The sequence below is a fragment of the Lissotriton vulgaris genome, chromosome 10, assembly GCF_964263255.1.
Source record: "Lissotriton vulgaris chromosome 10, aLisVul1.2, whole genome shotgun sequence".
NCBI classification, from domain to species: Eukaryota; Metazoa; Chordata; class Amphibia; order Caudata; family Salamandridae; genus Lissotriton; species Lissotriton vulgaris.
This window is the reverse complement of record NC_141698.1, coordinates 447,917,131-447,930,855: the sequence shown is the minus strand read 5'-3', so window position 1 is coordinate 447,930,855 and position 13,725 is coordinate 447,917,131. Positions and strand designations below refer to the sequence as shown.

General features: G+C 42.8%; 1 protein-coding gene across 1 annotated transcript in view; it reads right to left on the bottom strand.

The window, feature by feature from the left end:
• The window catches only part of TELO2 (telomere maintenance 2), a 603,857-nt gene that overhangs the window by 170,255 nt on the left and 419,877 nt on the right, over positions 1-13,725 (bottom strand). The window contains exons 16-17 of the mRNA XM_086941299.1: positions 4,186-4,377; positions 2,240-2,331 (exon numbers count right to left, since the gene is read on the bottom strand). Coding sequence (XP_086797425.1) covers positions 2,240-2,331; positions 4,186-4,377 — 284 coding nt within the window. The remainder of the gene's footprint in view (positions 1-2,239; positions 2,332-4,185; positions 4,378-13,725) is intronic.

The window sequence follows — 13,725 nt, the reverse complement described above, 5'->3', positions numbered from 1 at the left end:
TAGTCGATCTGCTCCTAACCCACTGTGTGTTTGACTGGGCAAATGTAGGCATATTTATACTTTGAAGGTGCTGAGTTTGACGTAAGATTGGACATAATATCGTCACTAGTGCCTCAGTTCCTTGAAAACTCCAGGAGTTCTTGGATAAATTAATATTTAAGCAGGGGGAAGTCGCTGACTGCTGAAGGTGGGTTTTTCCAAGAAATCGTTGTGGATTCTCGGAGTTTAGTGGAAGTAGCCATGCCGTATTTGGGCTGCATAGGCTAAGACTAAATAAGGTAAGGATTCCTATGCCTATATAAGGATTGGGTGAATTATACCTATTTATGGGCATGAATTGGGAAAATTACACTAGGGTCCTAGATTCCTACATAACACTCTGCCAACCATCCTTCGGGGGTGGTGTCCCCAGTTCCTCTCCCATCTCTTCCAGTCATATGTCGGTGACATTCCTTCTCGAACTACTGCCCTCCAGCTACTCCCAAGCCTCCTCTATTGACTCTAAGAGTCACCTTTTCCTTTGGTTGTAAGACAGAGTTTGGCTAAGAACAGCATGGTATACGGCAGTCCCCTCTCTCGGAGTTTAGTGTCAAAGGAATGTCGGTGAGCCTAAACCTCATGTGTAAAATCTAGGAAAACCATGATGGTATGGTTTTTGTACCACAGTGGGCTTTGGATTCTCCCTGCTCTAAGGATGGCATCCAGGTCCCTGAAATTAAGAATCTTTGCTATGATGGGGGTGTGTTCTCGCCCCAGGACATAGAGGGGCATTGGGAGTGTAGTGTGTTTTTTCCACCACAAAATGTGTGGATAGATTGTCACATTTGACTTGTGGTGTATAAAGGGTTCTATCAATCATTCCATACTACTGTCCCCTGCCTTTTCAGGGAAGCCTAGCAGGCGGATATTGTTTGTTGCGATCTCAGTTTTCAGTCCTAAGCTCAGGCAAGGAAGTGTTTCATATTTTTTTTGTATGCTGTTCTTCTGTTTGGACCGTCCTGATTGTTGTGGAGTGCACCCCAGGGGACCTCCTCCACCTTGTTCCCTGGTGCTGTGATCTTGTGGACATCCATCCATAGGAAGTTAATGTCAATTGCCAGGGTATCCATCTTCGTCTACTGAACTGTTTTGGAGTTGCTGATGGCAGCCAGGACCTCCTGCAGCGTGGGTTGAAAGCCTCTCCAGCTCTGCTTGGTCCTAGTCTTTCCTCTTTGTTGTCACGTGTTCCACCTTTGAACGCATAACTGTCCTGTTGATATGGCTGTATGGCCCTGGGCCTTTTTATCACACCCATTAGGGATAAACTGGGACAGGTACCTGGGGGGCCTCGCCTCACTGCCAGCGGGGGACTTCACCCAATCGCCTATTGGAGAGCCCTCTCTCTTTCCACACTGGTTCCCATTTACCGTCATCTGGTGTTGTATGGACCACGGGCCCTTTCTCCTCATGTGGAGTACCTCTGGTTGTTTGTACAGAGCCACCTGGTTTTCTGTGAGTTGTGAGTGGCCCACGCTTGAGAACCACGAACCCCATAGGCTGGCATCCTAAACTTTGCTGCGCACACTTCACTTTCGGGTTGGTGCCATTTTTCTCTCCAGCCGCCAAGTCGGTCGGTCACCCGTAGCACAAGCATCTGTTTTTGGATCTCTACCACACTCGTCAGTGGCGAAGGGTCCAGCTCCTCCTTTCAGTGGTGGATAGCTAGTTGAGCAGCACAATGGGTTATAGATTCCGGACGTATGGAGCAGTTATCAGCGTTCGCTCACAGCAAGGGCGCCATCTTTATTTGGTGCCTTTGCCACTTCCCTGGATTCTTCACTATTGATACTGCTTACCTCCACTGCCCTCAGTTACTGTGTCCTTGCTGCCACCTCTATATTCCCTGAGAGAGAATCTACTTTGCCAATGGCACCACTGGGCTGTGCTTTTGGGCTGTCCATATCAGTCTAGATTTTGGAGCTGTTAGCTTCCCCGGTCTCCTCCTCTGCACTCCAGCAGCGGCCGTCCCATCTTTACAGATAGCCTGCTTTTCATTTGTTCCAATATTGAGCTCCGGAGTACTTTAGAATTCTTTAGAAACCAGCATGGATTGTAGTGAAATCCACACATGAGTTTAAACTCATCTTAATGTCAAAGAAGAAATAATGAAGCCAGATCCAAAGAAGCACACTGATCAAAAAATATTGCAATACAGCACATTTTCAATAAACACAGTACAAAAGCTGGTAAAGTTGCTTACCGGTCAAAGTGCTGGATCAGTGGAAAGAAGAAATGGCCTGCCACAGGGCCAAAGCGGTTGGGTGTCGTAGATGGGGCAGCATGTGATGCACCCTGTCAATGAAAAGAAAACAATTCAGCCGGAGAACCCTTTAAGAAGAAATAATTTGTGAGCTAGTAAAGAGATGCAGCATATTTTATCTATAGCACTGTAAGATGTGAGTGAATCGCAGAGGAATATAGAATATTTGGCTATTGGACTGGTACAAAGTAACATAGCCTTTTGCTTCCAGGACCACTGTGATGATCTGATTTCGGCTTTGATGCATAGCCTTTCACCTCCAAGCATGAATTAGATTTGGAAGGAATAGAGGCAATTAACCTCTGAGTTGAAGGATTTGCTTGTTTAGCTGTTCACATGATGGTAACAGACCAAGGTAAATACCCATTAGACTCTAACGCTACCCGGGTCTAGGAGCTAGGCCAGTGATGCAGAATATCTCTTCTGTACAACTGCAGTGGTGACTGAACTGGACAAATGTAAGGAGTCTTTCAACTTTTGGGTAGTGGAAGTGGTGAACTATCACACAAATGTGGGACTTCAGTTCGCAGGTTGCACAGCACAGAGAGAATTAGAGCTCGTCATGTCCTTTAGGCTAGTCCGGTCATGTGTGTCCCCTTTTAAATACATTGTTCCATCCACACGACAATAACCGTTCTGAATAGGTGACCTATTACCTTGTAGCTTGCTCCTGTCTCTTCAACACTAGCCTCTTAGTATTCTATCATAATCCCTGTACCTTATGTACATAAACGTCCTCAGGCACTGCATAATTATTCTGTATAAAGGTCATCACTTTTTTCCATCCTTGGCAATCAGCCCTGCTGTACATGATCGCTTTAGTTTGGAAAAACATTTATGATTCTTTTCAAAACATGTATGATTGTTATTAAAACATATTGATTCTAGAAGAAACCCAGGAGTGACCACTCTAGTTTATAAGACCCTAATTCCCCTCTGCAAATTAGAGAATTCCTTCCATGCTGATACGGAGTCCTGCATGCTAAATCTTCGACATGCAGCGGTGTGACATCCCTTGCGGGGTGTCATCCTCGGAGCAGAGACGGGTTCCTTCATTCTCTACCATCAGGTGAGGGTGTTGGTTCTTCCCTAGAGGATTCTTGGCTATATACATATATACCTATACACATATACACGCTACACCTACATATCACGCTAGGTACATTTAGGCAAATTACTTAGGGCGTGCATTATAGGAATATGCAAGTGCTACTGTTTTATCTGAACTGTATATGCTCATCTTCTGAGCACTATGGTAGGAATGCATCTACTGTTTACTATATTAGTGCTTGCGATTTCTATCGTATGCTTCTGTCTCTTTGTAATAATAGTTTATTGTTCAGTTAATTAAAACCATAACAATATTACATACACAATTTCCTTCTGTCTTTTGATTGTCGCAGTAAATATACTTTACACAAGATTGACACTGGACGAATAAATACTCATTGAAACGTCCTAATAGCCATCCTGTGTATTTTCTAAGAATAAGTAAGCACAAGTTACTGAGCGAAAAGAACTGCACTGTTTTCCACGATCCCTGAGGAATTGGGTTTGTCATATTCAGTGGTTGCCAGACACTACCTACACCACTGTAATATACAGGGGGTGGCAGTGGCAATGTAGAGCTAGCTGGTCTAATGGCTGACATATCCTGTGTGGTTGTCGGAAGCGTTTGGACATCAAGCCCTCAGTTTAGGTCATCCAAAAAGTGCAGGTCCTGGGGATTCCTAGGAACTACATGACAGCAAGCTGAACTACAAAAAGGGATTCATGAGTGATGGAAATGTCACAGCATAACATAACTTTTGACCCCAAATACTGCAAGGTTCCATTTAGCAACAGGGCACCATGAAATGTTAATGCTTAGAGCTGCTCGATTTTACCTTTGCAAAACGTCGGGTCTTGCTTTGAATTCTCTCATCCACAATCCTTCTCCAGTCCTGATGTGGACTATCAGTGGAATGAGAAGTCCCTGTAGAAGAGAGGACCTCTATGGCAGGGTAGAGGGGCACAGGTGCACTGGATGTCATTGGGGTCTTGGGCTGGGAGAGCTCCTGTGCTGCTGAAGCCAACACCTGGTCAGAAGAGAAAACATGAAGCTCTTAGAATGTCCCTTTTTGTCTTCTTCCAGCCATACAAATATTGACTCACATTCCAGACCCACACATCCACCCACAAGTCATGAATACACTTCCTTGAGGCAACAGAAAGAAAACTGCATACTAGCTCAATAGGTGCAGAATTGATATCTGCAACGGTGTGCGAGTAGTTTTTTTTCCAAGAATGATTACATGTCCAGCAAGTACAGACTAGACTGCCTCTGTCCTCTGTATAATGAGTTCTGTCAGATGGCACGGGCTGCACAGACGTGGGTGCCTCTTACAGGCAAACGCTTGTGGTGCAGTTATTTTAATAAGTTATACATTCTCATAATGGTGAGAGTGGAATTTTCCTTTGAAACATTATTAGGCTACCTAGGGCAAGTTCACCTTCAATTCTTCCATGTTCGGTCAACTTGCAACATTCATTTGGCGGACAGTAAGCACTGTAACTTGCAGCATAAGGAGGGGACAAATGTGGTACTAAATGCTACGCATAAACAAGTTAATATTATACTGAGAGTAGAGATGAGGAGTAGATTTTTTTTCTCCAAGCATTTGTAATCCTACAGTTCAAGCTGTGATTTGATCATGAGTGTCAAGTTGTCCTCCTCACTGCTGGTCGAGAGTGAATGAACTATGTTGTCACTAGTGTGAAAATGTGTAGAAATGCTTAATATAATGCAACTACAGTGGAAGAATCTTGCATGCAAGGCCACTCTACTGAGTCAGAGACATTGTGGAAGCAAAGGAGACACAGTTTAATGGTAAACTCACCACCTCTGTGACTAGGGGACCTGGCCTCTAATCCCAGCCTCTCCAATGGACCACACTTTGGCCCAGGGCAAACCCTTTTTCCCATAACCAAGGGGTCTCTTAACTGCCAGCATACAGACCACTGAGTAACAAAAAATCATTAAATGCAATATAAAACACCTAACAATTTCATTCTTTAAGACTCAAGCATATCCTTTTCAGTTCATGTGCACTACCCTAATGGGTTTGTGTGCCCCACAAATCAGTAACAGTAGGCAAAATGGTGTATTTGAAGGGTTGCCTTACTTCTGAATACCTCCTACTGAAGAATTCTAGATGGTGGGGTAAATTAACTTCATATAGTAATCCAAAGGTGCACAGCACATTTAGTCTAATATGTTTGCGATGCACCCAGAAAACGAAAACTAAATTGTTTGCTTTGAAATTTTTGTTTTAGTTAAACTTGTGAGTTCCTTTTTCCATTTAAAATGTTTTTATGGGATCTAAGAAAGATACCAAATGTATGTTAATGCAACTTACTGGAGTGCTGTGGCTCACTGGTTAGAGGCGGCAGACCCGGAAGCAGAGAACGGCCCGGGACCAGGGTTCAATTCCAGACGCGGCAGGGTCGTGGACCAGGGTCAGCAGACTCGATAATTCTCGCCTCGGTGCATACTCTAACCAGTGATCACACTCGGCAACTCTGGGCATTAGCTTGCCTCATCTCTACAACGGCCCCCCACATTCGCCGGGGATGCCTGGTTTCACCTTGGAGATACCCAGTAGGGACCATCTCACAGGGATAGCCAGGACGGGTTCCCCAGCGGTCTACAGCGCCAGGACGCCTCATGGCAGCAGTGCGCTTTACAAGACACATTACAAGACACATTACATTACATTACTGAGAAGGCATTTGGGCATATCAGGAATTCATACAGCAGCACGTCAGTCAGTCAATCACTTTTATTCGATTTTTTTAAAAATCACAAAAAGACACAGGATACAGATATATAAAAAGACAATAAAGTGTGACAATAATAAAATCTGTACAAAATATGTCATATATCAAATCAGCATATTTCATGAATTCAAAAAAGATAATATATATACACAAAATAATACAACAATATAAACTAATCAAACAGAATAATTGTTTCACCTAATCTTAAAAAACATTTTAAAACACCGGAGTTTACTAAAATTTTTCATTTAGGATTTGTCCTTGTCTTCCTTTGTTACGCCTTTTGTTTATGCAAACTCCTGCTACTAAAAAATTTGCTACATGAAAAGTTATTCGAACATTATGCAATAGTTGCAAAAATAAGAGTGCTGGCCTGACCTGTAAAAAGCCAGCCTCTCGAAGAATCGGTAGGAGGTATTTTTTCCTAATTTGTGCATAATGATCGCAAAACATAATAAAATGTAGAGTGTCCTGAGATGAGAAATGATTACAATCACATGGACATGCATTATCAGGAGTTTCCCATCCAGCATAAGTACCTAACAGAAAGTGTATCAAATTTAGACAAAATCTAGTTAAAAGAAAATGGTGGAATGGTTTGTTAACAAAGACCAGGTAGGGTTCTAGACCTGGGGCAGTAATGAGGGCGTAGTTTCTTCTAACAGTAGGTTTTTTAAACTCTCTTTCCTCCCGCTCTACTATAAAAGAGTTTATCAATAATGTTTTTATCATCATGACATCCTCTGTTTGAATAGTATCAGGGGAGTGGAAAAGATCTACGCGTCCCACGAGTGATAGCATAGATTTTACATAGGCCAGCCATGGGATTTTTAGGGCTCCATCCATGGCCAGGCAATCTTTGAGAGTCTGATGATTTAGGGAGATTTCCTCATTTAGCCAGGTTTTTAACCAAGAGATGACAGGGGCAGATTTTATTTGGTCAGTAACAAACCCAATGCCTAACTCTGAGTGAGCGGTAAAAATGGGAGTGGACTGGGGGACGGAAAGTAGTGCTCTTAGAAACCTATTTTCCACCTTTTGGATATTATCTGAGTTTGTGTATCCCCATAATGACGCTCCATAGGTAGCGATTGCTAGGCATTTGGCTTTATAGACCTTAAGAATGGCCTCCATTGGGCGTGACCCCATTCTTGTAGCAAAGTTCAAGAGGGCTGCGGCAGATCTAGTAACTGCATTTGATTTAGACTTGTATTGGACGCCCCATGTTCCCGTATCGTCAAAAATTACGCCCAAGTAGGTAAAGGAGGAGACCCTAAGTACTTTCTTTCCTGTGCAGCTAAAAGTTATGGATTTCTTTTTCATGCCCTGAAGTCCCACAATCATGACCTGGGATTTTTGTGTGTTTATTTTGAGATCTAATGATGTCATAAAATCCCCAAACGAGACCAATAACTTATTTAGGGCCACGCCCGTTCGGGCCAGTAGGACCGCGTCATCCGCGTACAGGAGGACCGGGATGTTAAACTCTCCTGCACGCGGGACATCGGCTCCCATGGTGGAGAGTGCTGGCTCAAGTGCATTTATGTATAAAGTAAAGAGGAGCGGGGCAAGGATACACCCTTGCCTCACCCCTCTCTGCGATTTAAAAAGTCCAGTACATCTTCCATCTTGAGTGACTCTAACAGAAGCCTCTAATCCTTGGTATAGATCTGCCAAAAAACTCACCAATGGTCGTTCCATTCCCATATCCAACAGGACTCCCCACAGCCTTGACCTGTTAACCAGGTCAAAGGCGGAGTAGAGATCTATAAATGCCATATACAGAGCCCCTTCTTTCACTGTGGTATATTTACTAATGATCAGGTGCACATTTAAGCACTGATCCAGGGTGCTCCTTTTAGACCTAAATCCATATTGAGCGTTTGAAAGGATTCCCCTACCTTCTAACCAAGTTGTTATCCTGCCCAAAATGACTCTGCCCAAGATCTTAACGGCAGAGTCAATTAGGGAAATAGGTCTATAACAAGCAGGGTCGGCCTTTTGGCCCTTTTTAAAAATCGGTATAATTATTGACCTAGCCCAAGATTGAGGGAACTTATTTTCTCTAGTGCAGTTGAACACATTTGTCAAAATCGTAGCCCAAAATTTGGGTGCCACTTTATATAAGTCTGCAGGGGCCCCGTCAGGGCCTGGTGCCTTGTTTTTAAGTGTGTCATTTATGGCTTTTTCTACTTCCTCGGGATCAAAAGCTTGAATTAGCTCCGAGGGAGAATAGATAGGGCACTCCTGAGTATGGGCAGATGTAGGGTGACTATATATATTGCCAAAATGGGATAGCCATTGCTCATCTGGTATAACACATTCTGCGGCGTGATTCTCCGCCCCTGAAAAATAGGGGTGATTAATCACCTCCCAGAATTTGGAACTATCCCGCAAGACCTCGTCTGATTGCAGGTCATTCCATGCTTGTTCTTTAATCTGTTTCTTCCTGGCATAAATTGCCTTTTTATAGGCCTTCCTGAGTAGGACTATATTTATTTTATTTCTAGGTATCTCCCTTAATCCCTTTAAAAGGGCGGAATGAGCCCTAGAGCAATTGGTATCAAACCACCGTTTTCCTCTCTGCCCCCCTGATTTTGGTTTAAGCGTTAGGTCATTGTTTACTTGCTGGCATATAATATTAAAAGCCTCCACTGTTTGATTATTAGAGGCAAAAGGATCTAAACAAATGCCAACCTCCACTTCAACCTTTACCAATACCTCTTTTAGGAAGGTAATCAGTGTCACTTTAGACCATTTCAACCTTCTGCCCTGGTCTTTGGTTGTCAAATCAGTCACACAACGTATATCGGATTTTTTTAAATCTAATAACCCCCCCTGTGCAACCTCTAATACCACAGGGTTATGGTCGATAAAAATAGAGTCTACTACCCTATAGCTTGAAATAAAACCCAAAATAAAAGGTGAAATAAAAATTTAATCTATAACCGAACCGGTGTCTTACCCTTTAAATGTTAGGGATCTAGGGCCTGTTGGACAGCTACTTGATTCATAGAGGTTAAAGGAGGCCAAAAAATTCTCCATAGCTTCCCCATGTTTAGTGTGCTCAAGGTGCGTGAGGAGCGAGAGAGGTGGGCCCCCTTTGTCTTCCATGATGCTGTCCTTATGGCAGGGATGAATGTTGAAGTCACCCATAAGGATGATCTCAAAACTATTTTTAGTTATGTTATAATTTTCTAGAAATTCCTCAAGTGATACTACAAGTTGGTTTGTGCTGACAAATTCTGGAGAATTATAGAAATTAATAAGTAAGATTGTGAGCGAATTTGTCACTGACAATTCTACTACTAAAAAGTAAGGGGAACTTGTCTCTAACTATTTAGCTTTCCCTTTCAGGTTAAGTGAAAATAATATAGACAGGCCGCCCTTTGCTCTTCCTGAGGCACTTGGTATAGCAGGGATGTTAAAATGAGCAAACCCATCTAGATCGAAACTATTGGCTATATCCCACGTTTCCTGAAAAGATGTAATATCGAAAGATGAGACAAAGTTCAACCAGTTCTCATCCTCGATCTTAGATCTTAGGCCTGCGATGTTCCAGCTAAGAATTCTGCACATATTCTTGCCTGTTGAAGGAGAGATCTGATTAGTTTCTCGTTTCTTGTGTAGTCAATCTGAATTATCTGGAAGTGACAGTGGTGCAAAACGATTAGATAAAAAGACGCCCTCAGTCTGTTTGTCATTCAAAGTCAATGTAGGTGTCATGGTTGAGGGTAGATGCTGAGGAGCAGGAGCCGAAACACCGCTCTTGTACTGCATGGCAAAATGACATGCCCCTAGGGTGGGTGTCTCTCTATTTCCAGATACCTTCTGTGAGTATGAATGTAACTTCTTACTCCCCCGCGGAGGATAGAAATACCCTAAAGGAAGCGGTCTAATTGCATTATTTGAAATTGGAGACCCGTCCCAGAATAGTTTTTCAGCAACTTGTCTCTCAGAGAAGTTATTGACGATACAGTCTCCCTTTATATTCTTCTCCCCGTGTCCTACCCACCCCACCCTTCTAGCCATAATAATGAAACGGGATATACCGTCTTCACCACTAGAGTATTGTTTGCACCATTCCCTAGATTTATCTAGCAAGTCCCTGGTAGACTCATTCTCGTTTTGATGTAAGAAAGGGATCCCAGTTATTACTGCCACGAAAGGGGCCGCCTCAGGAGGTAGGTGCAACCTGGGAGTGCAAGAAATACGGGGGTTAGATATGTTGTTGGGGGGTTTAGGGCATGCTACAGTATTCCCTTGTACAGCTGGAATAGGGTTATCTAGTGGAAGTGACTTGCTAATTGTGGTCCCTATATTTAAAAAAGGTAATAGGGACGACCCTATTTGTTATAGGCCGATATCCCTCTTGGATGGTCTTATGAAGGTGGCTGGAAGAATAATCCTAAAAAGAATTAGCCCCAAGGGTGGTTCAATGGCAAGTTCACCACTGCGCTGAAAGACCTAAAAAGAGCTTTGCGCGTAACTCCAAAAAATCCAGACCTAATACGTGAGACCAGGAGGTCATACAAACTATCCATCAAAGAAAGAAAGTTGACCCTGAAAAGGGAGGCATGGGAGTCATTACTGGAGGCATCGAGGCAGAAGAATAGCTCTGCCTTCTGGAGGGTGGTAAAATCTTTATATCAGTCAAGGGACAATGATAATACCATGGATTTAGCCATAACGGGTGAAATGTGGGTAAGTCACTTTAGACAACTGTACAACCATCTCACCCCCGGAGAAAGTACACCACTAGCCGGGGTGTGTTTATTGACAGAAAAGGGACCACACAATAGTGCTACAGAGCACCCCCCAGCTAATCCATTTCCCATTGACTTATCATTCACCGTTCAGGAAGTTCACGATGCCATTAGGGAAAGTGCACCCGGTAATGCCCCAGGACCAGACTGCATCCCGGTGGATGTCTATAAAGCAGAACCGTTTTTTTGGTCACCCTTACTCACAAACGTTTTAAATATGGGAAATCAGTGTGGGCTCATTGATACCTGGACCGACGCTATTGTGGTCTCTATATTTAAAAAAGGTAATAGGGACGACCCTATTTGTTATAGGCCGATATCCCTCTTGGATGGTCTTATGAAGGTGGCTGGAAGAATAATCCTAAAAAGAATTCAACTCTGGGAGGAAGACCATAATGTGGTTTCCCACCTACTGTATGGGTTCAGAAAAGGAATAGGGACAACAGAACAGTGCTTAAATTTGTCCCTTCTCGTTTCCAAGTACACACATGCCAAACGCGGAGCACTTTTTATAACTTATATTGACCTTAGCTCCGCGTTCGATTGTGTTGATCACGCTTTTCTGTGGTCAACACTGGGAGAAATGGGTATCGACGCCCGTATCATCACCTTCATTAAAGAGCTCTATAAAGACGCAGGGGCAAGAGTTAGGTATGGGAAACAGGGGGAATGTTCAGAGAAATTCCCCATTACCAGAGGGGTAAGACAAGGTTGTATACTGGCCCCATTGCTTTTTACATATTACATTAATTCTATCGGCCAGCACCTTTCATCCTTACCCAATGATTATCCAACTGTTAAGGGCTCCCCGGTGCCAATCTTATTATATGCCGACGATGCGGCTATAATGTCCCAGACTAAAATTGGTTTACAGCGGGCGGTAAATAAGTTCACGAGCTACATGAGGGACAGAGGTCTTAGAGTAAACATCTCAAAAACCTTCACGATGCCCTGTACCCAGAAGATCAATAGAACTCCCTGCACTATATTCCTAGACAATCAAAAAATAGCTACAACAGATAAATTCTGTTATCTGGGAATTTTGTTTGACAGACGGTGTCGCTGGCAGGCAGCCATAGCTGCAAGGAAGCTGGCCTATAGCCGAACCATAGGTGCGCTGCGCGCTTTCTCTGATAAAATTGGTGGCAAGCCTGTTAAGGAGCTGACCCAGATTTATCGAGCTAAATGCGTATCCACGGCTACCTATGGTGCTGGCATATGGGGCATTGAGAAAGACCACTCCCTTCAAAGCTTTGAAAACCAATTTATTTGTCATCTTTTGGGAGTGGCTAATAGTACCTCTACGTATATGTCACACATTGAGGTAGGAGTTACATACCTTAATGACATCATTAAGATGTCCCCTATTTTGCTTTGGCACAAGGTTTGGGTCACACAGGAAGCCAGTTTTAACAGAGACCTTATTGAAGACTGTTTAGCTCTAGATGGGGCAGCTAATGTTAAATGGTTATCTTATGTGAGATCCATATTCACTGAACTAGGCCATTCAGAGTTTTTTGATAATCCGATAACTCTAGATGGGTTATCAAGATCAGCCCTGAAAAAAATGATAACCATCCATCTAGAAACTGCCAGATGGAACAGTGAAAAATCAAAACGCACAGTGTTAAGTTACCAGGCAATTACACCAACCGAGGGTCTTCAAACCTACCTCGCCCTGGTACAGAACCCATATCTCCGAATACAGTTGACACGTTTACGTCTGGGTTCCTTCTTTCGCATGGTTACCTTACCTAACCCTAATGACTGGTCCTCTATTAAACTTATATGTCCTTGAGACAGCACATCGGTGCAGTCCAATATTCATATTATGTTTTTTTGTAAGTTATATACGAATCCCAGAAAACAATTTTTGACGCCTTTTTTAAAGCGATGGGGGATTCGAAAATGTAGACCAGCATACTTGAGAATGTTACAGTTAGAAGGAGATCATGTTGTCTATGCCGTTTCATGTTTTCTAAAAACGGTAATAACATATAGAAAATCATTGTGTTAAATTATCTTCCTGTCGTGTACTGCTGTCTGTTATCAATGAAATGCTTGTCTTTTATGGTTTTTATGAATTTTTATGAGATGTTTTTTAACGATCAAGTAAGCGTTTTTCTTGTATTGATTATGCACATGTTACTTTTAAATGTTGTATGTATAAATGTATTTGCTGTGCTTTTATGATTTTAACTGAAAAAATCGAATAAAGCTTACTTTGACTTTGACTTGCTAATACCAGACCTGGCCACCTTATGAGGTAAAATTGATGAGGCCTGTGTGGATGGCTGGTGTACATTCCCTGTGCTGGCTTTTACCCCTGTACATTCCATAGACTCTATATTGCTAGTCTCAGTAATCTTGTTAGCATTTGCAAAAAGTTGGTCTCTGGCACGAAAATCATTAATAAATTAATCTATTTTCTCGCACCTCTTTAACAAGCCAGCCAAACAAGTATTTAGACAGTCAACAATGTATTTACCAATTTCTTCCAGAATTGGTTCCAGTCGGGCATTAATCAGTTCTTCCAATTTATCCCCCATGATTGAGGAAATGTCGCGAACAAGGTCCTGGTGAAGGGAGGCATGGATACCTTTCCCCCCACTTTTCTTGTACTTCTATTTAGCCTTGTTTGATGAGACATTTAAACCCTGGATCTCTATAGTTTGTACCGGGGGATCATGAGTTACTGTTACTGAGTCACAAGTAGGTAGTGCCCCGATCAGACAACATTCAGGGGTTGGCTCTGTGGGAGGCAAGGGGTCAGGAATAGGTAAATCAGAAGACTTTCCCAGTTCCAATTCCTTTTCGGCTTTGGCTATATTTTGGTTAATG